This window comes from Notamacropus eugenii, chromosome 4 (assembly GCF_028372415.1).
Source record: "Notamacropus eugenii isolate mMacEug1 chromosome 4, mMacEug1.pri_v2, whole genome shotgun sequence".
NCBI classification, from domain to species: Eukaryota; Metazoa; Chordata; class Mammalia; order Diprotodontia; family Macropodidae; genus Notamacropus; species Notamacropus eugenii.
In genome coordinates this window covers 8,940,959-8,957,579 of record NC_092875.1, presented here as the reverse complement: position 1 = coordinate 8,957,579, position 16,621 = coordinate 8,940,959, and the positions used below count along the sequence as shown (strand labels likewise).

Genomic DNA, 16,621 nt, shown 5'->3' with positions numbered 1-16,621 from the left:
TTTAGCAGAGATATGGGAGGGATTTTGCCATTTTCTTCTCCAGCCCATTTTACAGATGAGGAAACTGAGGCATATAGGGTGAAGGGACTGGCCAGGGTCACCCAGCTAGTGAGCATCTGAGGCTGAATCTTCCTGACTCCAGGCCCAGGGCTCCATGCGCTCTGGCCCCTCCAGCTGCCTGTGTATTATACCGCGATCCTTGTTTTCCTGGCCTTGCTCACTTCCCTCTGGGTCAGGTCCAGGAGCGCCTTCCATGCTTCTCTATATTCAGCACAGTCACCATTTCCTGGAGCACAATAATGTGCCCTTTGCATTCACATGCCAGTCCCTGTGGGGTGGTCAACATCTCCTGTGTTTCTGTTTCTTTGCTACTACAGAAAGTGCTGCTGTGAGTGTTCTGGTGTAAGTGGAGGTTTGTCTTTGCCAGTCTTCTCCCTCCTCGATGCTTCTCCCACCAGCCTTTCTACTCTCGGCTCCCTCCAGGTCTGGCCGCTGACCTGCCTGGTTTTCTGTAGGGCCCAGCTAACGTCCCTCCTTCCCCCACCCTTCAAAATTGCAGTGCTTCCTTCCCCTCTGCTGGGGACTTGGTTGTACATAGTCTCCTGTTAGATGGGGACCTCCTTGAGGTCAGGGACTGTCTTTTACCTTTATTTGCATCCGCAGCCTTTAGCACAGTGCCTGGCCTATAGTGTGTGCTTATTAACTGTTTATTGACTGAATGATCTCCTTGGAGTCTCTGGCTAGTATTGGAATCTCTGGGTCAAAAGCTATGGACATTTTAGTCACTTGTACTGATTCACAACTCCACCAACAATGCACCTGTGTGTCCATCTGACCTCAGCTCTTCCAGTGCCCACTGCTGTTTTTTTCTTCTGTGACATTGGGGTTGTTTCAGCTGAATTTCTCTTCTCATTAGTGATCTGGAGCTGTCTTGAGGTTGTGAATAGTTTGCATTTCTTCTTCTGGGAGTTGTTTGTTCATGGGAAATGGCTCTTGGTCATATCTTGGTATCTGTTAGTTGTTTATGTATCTTGGATACCAAACCCTTATCTGAGAACTTTGATAGGAAGATTGTTTTTTTCCTTTTCAGCTGCCTTCTTCCTTAAACCTAGATGCATAAGTTTTGTTTGTGCAGAAGTCTTTCAGTTTTATGTAGTTAATTATCCATCTCATCCTCTATAAATCTCTCCCTTCTTTGGTTAAGAATATACCTTCTCCCCATAGCTATGAGAGGTTCATGACCTTCTTTTCCAATTTCTAATGTTGCGATCTCTCAGGATCTATTTTGGATTTAGGTAGGATATGGCATAAAATGCTGCTTCAGTCTAATTTTTGCTGTACTGCTTTCTAGTTTTCTCCTCATTTTTTATCAGATTGGGAAGGTTTTTTCTCCTAAGGAATTTATCAAACACTTGGTTATTGAGGCTTATGGTTTTGATTTTCATTTGTCTAGTCAGTTCCATTGATCTACTCTGTTTTTTACCCAATACCAAATGTCTGTTGGCGTTTCTGTTGCGAATAGTGACTTGGTAGTGTAGCTGTTTCTTCTTTCCTTTCACTGCTGTTGTCTGGATTCCAGGTTGGGTGAGATTTCCCAGACTGTTTTGCTTCTACTGTGGTGGGAATTGCTTTGTGATAGACATTTCTAGCCTGTGCTTTTCTGGGTTGGAAAAAGTTTCAAGCATGATCACTGACCTGTGGTTTTAACCAGACTTGATCATTTTCTTTCAGATCCATTTTGGAGATGATCTCTCCTATGGAATTGTCCAAGTGAAATAGGCCAGGTTTTTCTGAGGAACCCCATGAAGCTTTGTAGCTCCGATCCAGTCCCATTCAGGGCTGGTTTTCACTTGATGACATTACATGTTTTTGTTCCTTTGATTAGGTTGAGAAACTGCTCTGCATGTGTCCTGTTGATTTTCATGGGATTTTCCAGTTAGATGAACGTCGGAGAGATGCTGTTATCGCTTTGGGGATTTTTCTTATTGAATCAAATCTACAGGTATGGTTCTTAATAGCTTGCATGTTCCTTGTGATCATATACCTGGTGATGAAATGTATTGCTCAGAGTAGAATTGATTTAAGTCATGAGGTTAAAGAAAACAGGTCAATCAGACTAATATAAAATCAGAAATATATTTTTATGCGATAGAACTTGAATCTGGTGCACATTATTTTCATATTTAGTAGTAGATGTAGGCTTAATGAGGGTGCTGAATGTTTAAGCACATTAAAAATGACTCATTTTATTTAAACACTTTTTTCCATTGAATTTTTGCAATTTTCTCTGAAAACCATGGGATAATTTGGCCATCCATTTTCTTGACCAGTGGAGGTAAAGAGGCCAGGAGAGGAAGCGTGCCCAAATGAACAGTTAATCATCAGTACTGGAGCGAGTGCTTGCCAGACTGTTATTGGAGAGTTTCTGTTTCCCAGTGGTCGATGTTTAAATTATCTTATTTAATTCAAGAATGTACGCAATCCACAGATGTCTGAATAATAAACATGCATCGTTATTTTAATAGACACATCTTTAAAATCTTAGGATTCACGTTCCATCTTCAGACTCTTTCAGACACTACGCTCAGTCCCTTTGTCACCTTCTCTTTCAGTAGAGACTGGCCACTTTGTTCTTCCTCTTCTCCCCAGCTCTGTACTGCAGACCCCGCCCTTACTTCTACAGCTCTCCAGCCGTCCTTGGTTAGGGAAGAGGTGACCCTTCCCCTGTGCCCTCCCTGGCTGGCCTCCTCTGTCATGATTTGCCCCTCTCTTTTCTCTTCAGTCTCTGCTTTCCCAAGCCTCAGAGGATCTCTCCTCTTACCCACAGCTCTCCTTAGTGCTTGGTTTGGGTGCATTGCCTTCTCTTAGGTCTCCCTGGTATTCACACCCTGGTGTGCTGGAGTTTTCCTTCAGTCGTTCTTGTTGCTGGACTCATGGTATTGGGAGCAGGCATTACGTCCCCTGCGTCTGGACCTTACCCAGTGTTGGTGGGGTCAGGCTCAGTAATTATGGGGGGCAGGGGTTGGTGAATAGATCTGCTGACTCCTTTTTCAGTGTGCATCTCTTTCTTTTTCAGCACAAAGACCACATTATCCCCTACCTTCTTCGCCTTCTGAGGGGTCTCCCCAAAGTGCACTGGATTGAAGAAAGTGCTGCACGGAAAAAACGAGGTGATGCATTGTTCATTTTTCTTTGAATGTAGCTGAGAAACATAAACATGCCAACGGCCATTCCCACTCGGGGCCCCCCAGAGATCTCATTAAACCCCTGGGTGATTTTATAGCCCAGACCTCAGTACGTTGAGCATGTGGATGAATGCATGTTCTCTTTGCTGTGACCTGCAGACACATTGCCCCGCCCACCATCCCTGCACTCCTCCTCTGTTGGGGACCGTCCTTATTTGTTCTCAGTGGGTGTCTGCCCATTGTAATGGCCTTGTGTCCATGTGGTGTGCTCCGTGCGTCCCAGAGTTCTCCTGTGATCCTTCATCTTGGTTGGGGCGGGGGGAGAAGGACCCTGGTATTGGGCGCCTTGGGTGCTGCTCCCACGACAGAGACACTTTGAGCTTGATTCTGGCAGCAGATTGAGGCCAGAAACATCAACGAGTAAGGAGACCAATGTGGGGACTACGGCATTTTGATTTTTCTTTCAGAATCATTGGTGGGGAGATGATTTTTTTTTCATGTGGTTTATAGCTTTGTTTCTTTTCTATCTTGGTTTCCAGAGAGTTTAAAGGAACCTTGAAGACCTTCATTGTTACCCTGTGTATCAGGATTGTTTAGGGGCCAGAGGAGTATAGATCTTGAATCGTGAAGGATCTCAGGGTCCTCCGTCCTCCCCTCATTAGAGAAAGAGGTCAGGCCCAGAGGGGTTCACCATCCACACAGCTAGAATTGAGCTCTTCCTGACTCCAGGCCCAGGACCCACCCACTACATCCCTTTGAGGCCAGCAGCCTTCCCTGGGCAGTAGCTCCTGTAGGTCATTAGTTGTTGGGGTGCTGGCTCCCCCAATATGTCCAAAATGCCACTCTTCATTTCCTCATGCCTCCTGCGCTGTTTCTGTTGCTAGAGGCACCGACTCCACAGTCTCCAGGCTCTTCCATGACCCTGACCCTCTTTGGAGTCACTTCATTTGTTGTTGTTTTAAGGAGCATTGCCTTCCCCATCATAACCAGGAGCGTGATGAGGTGTCCTTCAGCCTCCCTCTGAGAAGGAGCCCCTGTGTCGATAGGCTGCAGCAGCGGGTGGACAGCAGGCTCCCCTTCCCCATGGGCTCCTCTCTCTGGGCCTTCTGGAGGCAGGGACCTCTGGGCTCTCACTGGCTGTCGAGGCTGGCTGTCCTGGGGAGTTCTCAGGACCCCTTAGCTAAGCCTCTGCTTCCTTAGCTCCTTGACAGCACAACTGATGCCATCCCTCCTTATCCTCTTCGGTGCTTTCTTCTCCCTGGCCCAATCCACCTTCCTCCTTCAGCTCCAGGTCTCCTCAAATTCAGCCACAACTCCTGAGTCTTCCAGGTTTCATGTTGTCCTTCCTCTTCCTCTTCAGGGGGAGCATGATGCATTCAGTTTGGGCAGAGTGGGTTTCACATACTGACCAGCTATCGAAGGCACTCATAATTTCATTTTTATCTCAGCACTCTCAACTTCAAGTGCAGGAGAATATTTGCTCAGTTAGTGCCTGTTGCCCCATGTCTTCTGTGCATGGCTGGGAAGGGCAGGGCAGGGTGTCCCTAATTCTTTAGGTCAGCCCATACTGCTCCAGCACACAAGCCCTCTGTATGCACAGTCCATGCTCCAGCATGGGGCATGGTGGCTGGCCTGGGCTCAGCCCTGACTCTGCTGACCCTTCCTCTCGGGCTACTCCCCTCAGAGGATTGATTCCCTCTGACCTTTCTCTGCTTCTGCACTAGAAAAACTTCCTCTTTCTGGATCCATACAGAGTGATCAAACACATCAGGTTGTTTTTAAGTCTGGCAGTCTGTGCTCAGATCTCAGTGATTTCTGGCCTCACTGGCTTTAGCTGACTAAGGGAAGCTCTCTCCCCTGTACAGGTGGCCTGGCCCCAGCTCAGCACCAAAGATGTACTGAGGCCCCTCCCACAGGGTGCCATTGGGAGAGGACATGCCACAGGCTTTGGGGACAGAACCCCCTTCATATTGGGGTTACCAGGGCACTGCTGTTGAAAGGACACTGGCTGGTGTCAGAGTGCACATCAACCTCTCAGTCTCATTTTCCCCATCTGTAAAGCACTTACTGACGTGCATTATTGTTCAGAGCAAGGTGTTTTGTAAGGCTGAGCTGTTCTGCACATGTGCCTGAGATGTGCCTGGTCAGAGAGCAGACTTCCAGATCTGCCTGTAGGGAGCCTGACTCCTCCCGTGACCCTCCAGAGGCCTTGCCATGAGGAAGCCCAGGCATGGGGCCCTGCCAGTGCCTGCTTGAGCCTGCTGAGCCTTCTTTGTCTGGAGCTGGGATCCTCTGATGGGTGCTGGGCAAGATCTGTGTCATCCCATACTTTGGACTTTATTGAGGCTTCTTGGGAGATATAGCCTAGAAAGGATGAACTGGTTTTAAGATAATGTTTCAGATCTGGGCACGTTTTTCTTACAGAAAGGCTACAGGTGAATCACAGAGCTACTATTTCTTTGGTAAATTATGAGAATGAGTACAGCTCCAGGTGGTAACCTGCTTAGTGATTAGGTGTTCTGGTCATGTGTTAGCACGGTTGCTACTTAGACACATAATGCTATTCCTCTAGCAGAGTCATCTGCCCTTGTCCAGGTGTGGAGGTGCCCTGGTTCTCAAAGTCTGGGCCAGTCAGACAGTGTCTGGTCATTACCACAGTGACTGGCTCTGGCTGTCACCAGGGGCCCAGAATGGCTTAGGCCAGAGAGCTGACCCTAGGTGCTGCACTGGTGGCCTCCTGCATCCTGCTTTTTTACATGGAAGATGTTATGCCAGGAGGCTAGATAAGGGAAGGATATCAAGAATCATGATAGTTTAAATCTAAAGTTTTTGAAGGGGCCATTCGTATATTCAGGTTAAGTTTTGCATCTGGCTCAGTGGTGGTGGATCATTAGCACATTTCCCCAGAAACTTTTCTTGAGGGCCCATGTCAGAGCCTCTGTGCTGGCCTGGATGACTAATGGCTGGATTCTGTGGCTCATTCCCCACCCTCAATTTCTAACATTCATTTTTAAAAATTTTGAGTTCCAAATTCTCTCCTCCCCCTCCCCCTTATTGAGAAGGCAGGCAGTTTTATATAGATTATCTATGTGCTGTCATGGAAAACATTACCATGTTAGTCATGTTGTGAAAGAACACACACACCAGAATAAAGCCCCTCAAGAAAAGGAAGGATGTTTAAAAAGAGGCTGCTTCCACCCACCCTCAAACTCTGTAGTCTTTTCTCCTGTGGGACTGTCTGGGATCGTTGTGTTGATCAGAGGAGCCGAGTCCTTCACGGCGGATCACATACCTGTTTCTGTGTGCAGCGTTCTCCTGGCTCAGTTCACTGTGCTTTGCATCAGTTTGTGTCGCTCTTTCCAGATTTCTCTGAATTCATCCTGTTCGGCATTTCTCGTACACCAATACTGTTCTGTCACAGTCACGTACCACAGCCTGGTCAGCCTTTTCCCAGTTGATGGGCATCCCCTCAGTTTCTAGTTCTTTGCCACCACAAAAAGACATACTAGAAATATTTTTGTACGTGTAGGTCTTTTTTGTTTGATCTCTTTGGGGTAAAGACCTCGTAGTGGTATTGCTGAGTCAAAGGCTAGGCACAGTTTTAGAGCACTTTGGACCTAGCTCAAAATTGCTCTTCAGAATGGTCGGATTAGGGGACAACTCCACCAACAATGAATTAGTCTCTCAGTTTTCTCTGGGGGTCATTTCTGATGCCCTTGTGTCTTGTAGGCATGCTCCCTGTTGCAGAGAACTTCAGTTTCTGCTTGGTGACTTTGTTGTCAGATGTGGCTTATAGGGATTCTACCCTCCGGAATGAGGTAAGATTTGCCATAATTCTTTGATGTGCCAATGGTCTCTTTCCCAAGGCTTCTGTTGGTCCAGGTCCCACCTAAGAGCAGGAAATGTTCATGTACCAAAGTGGGATGTTGGGGAACAAGTAGTAAGCTCAGAACACAAACCCTAGAGTGCTACATTTTCCAACCAACAAAGACTGACTAAGCTCCTGCTCTGTGCCAGGCTCACCAAACAAAGCCCAAACAGTCCCTGCCCTCTGCCAGGCCAAACTGTTACCCCCTTTGTCTTGAATTATTTGGGGCAGGTAGAGCCCAAGCTGTTCAAGTTTCAACCATTTTTAGTGGAAATCTTTTTCAGTGCCTCATTAAACAAAATAGACTACCAAACCGAGTTGAAACTTTTCTTTGATCCAGGGTTGTCATTGTGCTGTTTATTGATCCAGTGACCACCTTGAGGCTGCGTGAGGTGGTGGAGCTCTTCCCCTGCTCCCCACCCCCCACCGTGGCCATCTCTATGGCTGTGCTTCTGAAGTCTTTGCACTTACTTTATATCAGGTTTTTTTGGGGGGAGAGGGGTCCTAATCCCTTGCTCTCAGCTGTCCCCTTTTTCTGTTGTGCCTGCCTTTAACCTCCCTCTGCCCTGCCTCCATTTGGCCTCTTGAGCTCTGCTGAAGGTTGAGCAGATTAGACACCTCTCCGTTTGGGGTGGCGTGCAGCAGGCCTTCAGAAGGCTCTGAGGGGAGGCCTAAGGGGGCACAAAGCAATACCCAGGAAGCACAGGACAGGGGAGGAGATCTTCCTTGGGACAGAGGGCCAGCAGTGGGCACTGCACCCCTTTATCATCCTGTGATTGATTTTTTTAACCTTCGGATTGATTTTGTCTGTTTTCTTGGCTGTTAGATTTTCGAGACGGTTTTGCAGGTTTTGAACATCCTTTTGGGAATGTGCAAGGCTTCAGAGATACAGGAAAAGGGTATGTTTGTTCTTTAATGACATAGTTCCGTGGGATGGCAATTACTGCTCACCTTTCCCCCTTTTGCTCTCTCTCTAAAGGACAAAGTTGATGGTTTAGGACTTGGCCCAACTCTCCTTAGCTGCTGAGTTTGTCTTTTGGATCTGATTCGGATGTCACCCATTTTGTCAGAATATGATATATGTCCCTTCTCTGGAAGGGTGATCTGGGCTGTTCCTGGGTAGGCCTATTCCCTGGGGTGGCACAGCAACCCCGTGGCCTTTTGCAGTAACATCACAGGCCTGGTTTAGCTGAGCCCGGCCAAAGCAGGAGGAGCATGTTGGACTGTCATGGAGCCGATAAATGGCACTGTGCGAGGAGTGCTAGTCTGTGACTTTGGATAGAGAGGACTGGCTAGGCCTCTCTCTCAAAGGGGTCAGGCACCCTTCACCTTTCCCCAGCTCATCTGGCACATGTGTCTGGTGGGGCTGTTGTGAGGAGGACATAACCCCCACATTCAGTGCTCCAGGATATTTCTGGGTTCCTGCATTGCCTTGGAGGGGCCTAGTCCTTCTCTGCCCATGTGTAAAGTGGCGAGAATGAAATCTGTCCTATTCCTTATCTCCTAGGGTTGGTCAAAGTCAAATGAGATCAAGAGTGGGAGAGAGCCCTGAGCCTGCCCCTAAGTCCTCCCCAAAGACTGGCACAGCCCATTCACAGCTTCTGTTGGTCCAGGTCCCACCTAAGAGCAGGAAACGTTCATGTACCAAAGTGGGATGCTGGTGCCTGGCCATGTGGCCTGTCTTCTTTCTGCAAGGTTAATGCTGTCAGTGCTTGTTGGTAGGGCTTGCATTGAGGCGAGCAGCTCCTGCCTGATGCACCGAAACCCTTGCACAGGAGGCCTGGCTCATTCTGTGAGGGTCTGCCCCAGTCTGAGCTAACTCTGCTGATTTTGTGTTGGGCTAGCACCTAGATCTCAGGTCCTGCTGAACCCTTCTCAGGAGCTGTCCACTTCTGGAGGGCTGGGGCTGCTCCCTTTTCTCTCGGCCTCCAGGCCTGACCAGGGCCCAGCATTTGGACAACGTGACTTTGCTTCTCTTTAAAACATCTTTCTCATGTCCCTTTATTCCAGAGTACCTGTGTCGATACATAGTGCCCTGCCTGCTGGGCATCTCGAGGGCCTTTGGGCGTTTCAGCCTCACCGACGAGCCCCTCCTCTCCAGGCTTTTCCCCCAGATCCCACCACAGTCGCTGAAAGTTCCAGAGGAACTTGAGGGCATCCGGAGGCGCTCCTTCAATGACTTCCGCTCCATCCTGCCCAGCAATTTACTGACCGTGTGTCAGGAAGGCACCTTAAAGAGAAAAACCAGCAGCGTCTCCAGCATTTCTCAGGTGCGTCTGGGCCTCCCCTCGGGGTCATATTTAACTCAGTGGGGGAGATCTGAGCACCAGCCCAGGCTCACGTGGTGTCAGAGGCACCAGGGACTAACTTGCTGATCTCAGTGGTCCCCTTCCCCACTGGTGAGCACAAATCCATCAGGATTCCTTCACCCACAGAGAAAGCCGGTCCTCACTTCCTGGGCCCAGCCCCCACCTCTTTACTTCTTCCCTGTGCCTCCCCAGCCCAGCCTGGAATCCCTTCGTGGGTGCTGCCCACGTTGGCCCCTTGGTGTGGGAGCGGGTCCGTGGGCCTGGCTTTGCTTTCTTCCCCCCATGTTATTTTTATCTTCCTCATGCTGACGTTTTTTAAAGACATTGTAGAATCACATGTTGTGAGTTCAAATCCAGCCGCAGACAGTACTTGACTGTGTGACCCTGGCAAGTTACTTTGCCCTCTCTACCTCAGTTTCTTTATCTGCAAACATGAAGATAGTAATCATACCCTAGCCCTTCTTGGGCTTCTGGGAGGATCAAGTGATAAAATGTTTGTAAAGCTCTTTGCACCACTTCACATGGCATCTCCGTGCCAGCCATCATCATGATAATCATTTTACCATCTTGTGGTCAGATTATCCTCAGAAGGGGCTAGTTTACTGTCCTGGTCTTCTCTGTCTGGGCCTTTTCTTTTCCTTGCACCATCAGTATTGAATTTTTCTGCTTTTCGATGTTTTTATAAGGCTGATGGCAGCAGAAGGATGATCAGGTATTACTGTGTGGTCAGGGATTGGTCCAGTTGTCTCCTGTCTTCTCACCACTGGGGAGGGAGCAGAAGATGCTGGTCATGTGCTCACAGCACCCAGCATCCCTCCAGGAAGCAAAGACCTGGCATCTTGAGACAGAGAACTGGGCTGGGGACTGTGGGGCCACAGCTGGGAGGCAGCCTTTCTGGAGGACAGCACAGCTGAGTCTGCCCTCCAGAGAAGGCTTTTTCAGAACCAGGAGGGGTCTGAGAGTTGCTGAAATCTTCTTTCCTTTTCCCAACTTGGCTTGGGCCCAGCAAAGGCCTGTGCCCTCATAGGACTGACCTGGAAAGGCTGACTGCCAGAAGGTTGCCCCCTTGGGTGGGCTGGCCAGAGTTTCTGGCTGCAGCAGATCAGGATGGTCTGCTGGCTTAAGGTGCTGTGGGGATGCCAGTGTTCAGGGATCCTGTTTTTTGTTCCTTATTTCAGGTGAGCCCTGAGCGAGGAATGCCGGCCCCCAACTCTCCTGGAGGATCCAACTTTCATTCCTTGGAAGGTAGAAGCATTTCTTTGGCCTGAGGGTCAGGGGGTTAGAGGGCAGGGTTTTCACAGCTCCTCAGTGTCCAAGGAGGGGATAGATTGTGTTCAGGGAGGACCAGTACCTTAGGTGTGATGGCTGCTGAGCCCTTTTCGGGGCTTTTTCTACCTTTAGTATCCACCTGTTCCACCCAACTCTCGCCTGTGGCTCCAAGAAGCTGCAGCATGCGCAGCCACACCCCAGTAAACCATTTTGGCAGATGGGCCAAACCACGTTGAGGGTAACCAGTGGTTCTCAAACCCATTGGTGAGTTAGTGGGGTGTCTACCCCAAACACGCGAAGACTTCATCTGATGGAATGAGCACATGAGAACAGTTTGTTCCAACGGCCATGAAGGCAGCTGAAGCAGGCAATGTAGAGTGCTTAGAGCTTGATTAGACACCAAAGATGCCAAGGTCATCCACTGCATCCTGAGCCATTGCCAACCGTCTTGATTCTGTCCTGCCACTGGACCATGATGACTCTGGAGGAGAGACTGAGGCTGACGACTTCATGCAACTCTGCCTCACTTAAATCCAATTTACGCATGAATCAAAAGATATCACCCGTACCATTTTACTGTTATACCTCAAAGTCCTGTGACGACAGGCAAGAGATGAAGCAGCAGGTGAGGATACACTGGGAGCTGTAGTCACAATCCTGCACACAGGCAGCCCAGGCCATAGGGAAGCAGCAGTGGGATTTGGCAGCCCCTGAGTGTCTGGGCAGCTGTTTAAGGATCGCACTGCTCCCCTCCTGGTGTAAGAAAGGAGGCTAGGAAAGGTGTCCTAAACATTGTCTGCTTGCCCAGCCCTGGCCTGGTTACTGCGGCAGGCGGGGAATCCCACCATGCTGTCGAAACACACAAAAAAAATGTACAAAATGGACAAAAACACCTGCAAAGATGATTCCACTCACCATCAGCACATGGAACGTGTGCACACTTCTAGACAACACATAATCCAGTAGACCTAAAAGATAAACTGCTCTTGTTACAAGAGAACTGCATTAAAATAGCAGCCCTGAGTGAAACAAGGTTGGCAAATGGTCAACTTACTGAAGTTGGAGCTGGATACACATTTTTCTGGAGTGGCTGCAGTGAAGGGGAGCTCCATGAAGCTGGCGTGGGTTTTGCAATCAAAACCAATCTAATCAGCAAGCTGGCATGCCTGCCAAAAGGAGCAACATGACAATGTGATTGCCACTCACAGGGAAACACCATGCCACCATCATCAGTGCCTCTGCTCCTACCATGACAGACCCTGATGAGGTCAAAAAAAAAATTTTATGAAGATCTAGAGACCCTTATCATCAATGTGCCGAAGAGGGACAAGCTTGTAATTCTGGGTGACTTTACTGCTAGAGTAAGCTCAGACTACTAGACTTGGCAGGAAGTCCTAGGGAGGAATGGAGGTGGAAACAGCAACAGCAATGGTTGTTTACCGCTGAAGACTTGTGCATCTCATGACCTTCCCATCACCAGCACTGTTTTCTGTTTACCTAAATGCAATGAAACTTCATGGATGCACCCTCACAGCAAACACTGGCATCTAATAGATGATGTGATGGTAAGGTGTCCAAGGAAAAGGCTGGGTTCTGGGGGCTCCTGTGGTCTTGGGGTGCCTTGGCTCATGGAGGTGTGCCTGAGGGCCTTTCAGAAGGTATTTCATGGCGATGCAAAGCTATGAGGGAGTGGTGTTTGCTGTGTTGTTCCCTGACCCAGAAACTCCTCAGACCACGTGCTGAGCAGCCCCTGCCCATCGTGTGCCCCACCCACCTAACATGAGGTTCCCTGTTCCACTAGAATCACAGACTTGAAATAGACCCTAGAGGTCTGTCCACCTCCCATCTGGCCCCCATGGCCCCTCTGGCTCCTCTGACTCCTCTGGCCCTTCTGACCCCTCTGACTCCTCTGGCCCCTCTGACCCCTCTGACTCCGCTGACTCCTCTGGCCCCTCTGACCTCCACTGCCCCTGTCTCTAGTCCCTTCAGCTCTTCTTGGCTGTTTGCTTCCCCTGTGTCTTAGACATGTCAAAAGCACCTTGTCTGTAGTGCTGTGTCTAATGGAACTTGAGGCAGACTTGGGGCAGACTTGGGGCTTGGGCTGCAATGGCTTGGAAATCAGTTCTACTTAGGATATGGAGGCACAGGCTCCAGGAGGGCCTTGCTTAGGTCACACAGTCATCGAAGCTGTGGGCAAAGCCCCGCCTTCTGACTCCACCGTCATCATATTTTCTACAGCAGTGCTCATATGTTGTCATGGCTTCCTGTGGGATAGGAAAGCTTGGACAGGGATGCTTCCTTCTTTTTCTTTTCTCAGCTCCTAGCATGAGACTTTGCATGGAGTAAGCTCTTTTTAAAGGCTTGTTGAGTACATAGTTTTTTTTTTCATAGTTTTTCACAAAACAGCCTGATTAAGACTTAAATCACTGATGCACTTCATGCCAGCATGTCCTCCAGTACCTTTCTCCTAGACATTAGCAGAGAGGGGAGTTCATTGAGAATGTGGCCTTTCCCCTTCCCATCCTTCTCCCTCTCCCCTCTAGGTCCTTGGAGGGCAGTGAGCACCCTGGGTGGGAGGTGCTCATGTGAGGAGCTGAGTGTTTAGGGTGCTGAGAGAAGGTCCCTAGTGTGGGGACAGGAGCCAGAGAGAAGACAGACTGAGCCAGGGACTGAGCTGGAGATCCTTCACCATTCTGGTGTCTGGCCCTCTCTAGATACTCACCAGCCTCACAGGGCCTTCTTTATCTGTAGTGCCCAGCATGAAACCCAAGACTCGAGATGGACCGACCCATTGAGGGCACCTCACTGTTCTTAAAGCTGTGCCCCTTCTCATGGAGCCCCAGATACCATTAGCCTTTGAGCTGCTGCATCCCCTTGCCAGCTCATACTGAGCTTGTAGTCCATCAGAAACCCTGGATCTTTTTCAGAAAAACTTGTATTTATCTATTCTGCTTCTCCTTCTTACACATGTGAAGTTGATTTTTTAATATATATTTATTCCTAGTGATTGAATTTTATCATCTTAGATTTAGCCCAGTGCTCCAGCATGGATCTCGTCTTTGAGTCATCTGCCAGGTTGATGAGCCTTCCAACTAGGCCTTTATCCACATCTTTGTTAAGCAATTGTTAAGCATCTAACACAGACCTGTGCCACCTACAGGAACACTCCCCAGTCCTGCCATCCCACCCACCCCCAAGTGGTCACCTGTTGGTCACATCTTCTACAAGACAACATTCTCCAAAGCTTTGCTGATTTCCCCAACATTCTTCTGTATCTACAAGTTTAATCATTTTTCCAGAAAAGGACATGAGGTCAGCCTGGCGCAACCTGTCCTTGAAGAAGCCAGGCTGGCAGACGCCACCTTCCTCTTTTTCCAAATGTTCACCAAACATTTCTGTAAAAAAAAATATTTTTTCCTGTCATTGAAAATATGCTTTCTTTCTCTTCCCCTTTCTGCCTCTTGGAAAAGGAAAGAAAAAAACAGCCCAAATAACAAATATACATCGTCAAACAAAATAATTTCCTAACTGAGCCACGTCCAGAAAAGTATGCTGAGTCAGGAGCCCAGTCCAGCACGTGTCTGTCTCCTGGACTCGCGGCTGGTCATGCACTCATCTGAGTTCCCAGGTCTGTCACAGTTGTTTGTCTTTCCTGGTCCTTTGGGGCCTTTTTCCAGGAATTAACATCAAATTGGCAGATTCTGTTCTCTTCCCTTTTCTTTGACAGGCAAGACATTTGTCCTCCTCCATTCTGGTGGTGTTGGTTGTTCAGTTGCATTTGACTCTTTGTGACCCCATTTGGGGTTTTCTTAACAGAGATGCCGAAGTGGTTTGCCATTTCTGTCTCCAGCTATTTTACAAATGAGAAAACTGAGGCAAACAGGGTGAAGTGACTTGTCCAGGATCACCCAGCTAGGAAGTGTCTGAGCCTGGATTTGAACTCAGGACTCCCTGACTGCTGACATGGTGCTCTCTCTGCTGTACCCTCTGGCTGCCCACGTCTTGTGATACCTCTCCTGTTTTCCATGATCATTCATATATCGCTGATCAATAGTGGTCCAACAGTCACATCTGCACCTGAGGGTCTCACTCCTCTAAGGGCTGCCAAGTGATCTTTCGCTGTCTCCTTGGGTATTAGCTTCTTGCCGATCTTCCACCCTGTATCTGTGGTTCTCAGTCTGCTTGTCGGGGTGGTCCCCAGGACTCTTCCCTGGGCCCCCTTTCTTTTCCCTCCAGACTGCTCAGCTTGGCAAGCGAGCTCACCAGCTCCATGAACTCCACGGTCAGCTCTCTGCAGGTGATTCTTACGTCAGTTTTTTGGGCCCCAACCTCCAGCCGTGCATCTTGGAGACAATTTCAACTCCTCAGTCCCAGGGGACTCATTCTCTTTCCTGCCCTCCCTGCTGTTGTCTCAGCCCCCAAGCTCGCCCTCCAGGAGTCATCCTCTCATCCCTCCCATTCCCCACATCCAGATCCATGTCAGGGCCTGGCGAGTCTACGTCCAGAACATCTCCCTGACAAGCCCCCTCCCCAGGAGTTGCCCTCATCGCCTCATGCCCCACTCACTCGTCCAGTAGACTTCTCCCTGGTGTCCATCTTTAGCCTTCCTAAAGTGGCTCTGAGTGTGTGCTGCTGCTCTCCTTTTAACAATCTCCAATGGCTCCAGCCCCCAGATCCCTCTCCCTTCCCAATCTCCATCCCTTTGTATTCAAGCAAGGGCACTTTTCCTCCTCCCCTTCAGGCTGGTCCTGCCTTCTGTCTGAGATCGTATGCCTGTGCCCCGCGGTCCAGAGCCATGTATGCAGGCAGGCCCCAGAGCGGTGCCCTGCCCTCTCCCCTACAGGTCCTCTTTTCCCTTGTAGAGCTGACGCTCCCTGAGGGCAGGCCCTGCCTGGCACATGGGAAGTACCTAGTGCTTGGTGGCTTCTATAGTCTGTATGTAATGCTATTGACACAGCATGTTGGTACGTTGTTCCTCACCTCGGACTGTGAGTTCTTTGGAGACATGGTCCAGCTTTTTCGTGTGGGTTTGTTTTGCCTTTCTCTGTGTCATCCCTGTACTTGGCATAGTCCGTGCCTGAGGGAGGGGTCTAACAAATGCCCATTGGCTGTGTGGCTAGCTGGCCTGGGCCCAGCCTGGAGGCAGGGCCTCTGGGGAGAGGGCATCTCACATCCCTCACCAGGGCTGCTGAAGCTACTGGCCTCTGTTCTCCTCCACAGGGCCTCTCTTTCATGAGGGGCAGGCCCTGGAGCCGAATTGCTACTTGTTCACAGTCAGTTCCAGCTTCACCGTGTCTCCACTCATCCTTGGCGCCAGCTCTGCCGAGTACAAGATTCCCTTGGAAATGCTCCGTGACCTCCTCACCTTCGTAAGTCTATCTTCCTGGGGCCGCATGGAGCCCTCCTGGGGCTTGGCTCCTAAACACTGTCAGAGAGCAGACACTGCCCCAGATAGCTCAGATTTCCCCCCAAATGTGAGGAGCTATTTTGTATCCTGAAGTTTAATTTTAATTCACACCTATGTAAACAAATGAGGATGTCTGATCTTGGAGTTTTATTTCTTGTCCCTCAGTAAAAAGAAACAAGGGAGGTGGGATGATCTCGGAAACTCAAGATGCAGGGGCTCCTCCTTTCTTCCCTGGACGCCTCGAACCTCTGAGTTGGGAGGGGTACTACTGTCCTCTTGCTATGTGTGTGTGTGTGCATGTGTGTATGTATGTGAGTGTGGATGTATGTGTGCTGCGTGTGTGTGTGCGTGTATGTGTGTGCGCATATGCCTCCGAAGGACAGAGAACGTCAGCCTCCACAGGCAGCCCACACAGCGCTGGACAGCTCCAAGTATAGGAAATCCTTCCTGGAGGCCCCTTTCCACCCTTCTGAATCTTGCCCTCAGAACGTACTTAGTACTCAAGTGATTGTAATGCACCATCTCAGTAGAAAGTGAATTTCTACATGTGTTTATTTTAGCTTTTAGAATTGAAGTTTTCTGG

General features: G+C 49.3%; 1 protein-coding gene across 1 annotated transcript in view; it reads left to right on the top strand.

Annotated features, from left to right (window-relative positions):
- Positions 1 to 16,621, top strand: part of PI4KA (phosphatidylinositol 4-kinase alpha) — a 120,236-nt gene that overhangs the window by 9,655 nt on the left and 93,960 nt on the right. Inside the window, exons 2-8 of the mRNA XM_072599706.1 lie at positions 1,886 to 2,002; positions 3,077 to 3,170; positions 6,915 to 7,003; positions 7,880 to 7,952; positions 9,064 to 9,323; positions 10,541 to 10,607; positions 15,852 to 16,000. Of these exons, the coding sequence (XP_072455807.1) occupies positions 1,886 to 2,002; positions 3,077 to 3,170; positions 6,915 to 7,003; positions 7,880 to 7,952; positions 9,064 to 9,323; positions 10,541 to 10,607; positions 15,852 to 16,000 (849 nt within the window). The remainder of the gene's footprint in view (positions 1 to 1,885; positions 2,003 to 3,076; positions 3,171 to 6,914; positions 7,004 to 7,879; positions 7,953 to 9,063; positions 9,324 to 10,540; positions 10,608 to 15,851; positions 16,001 to 16,621) is intronic.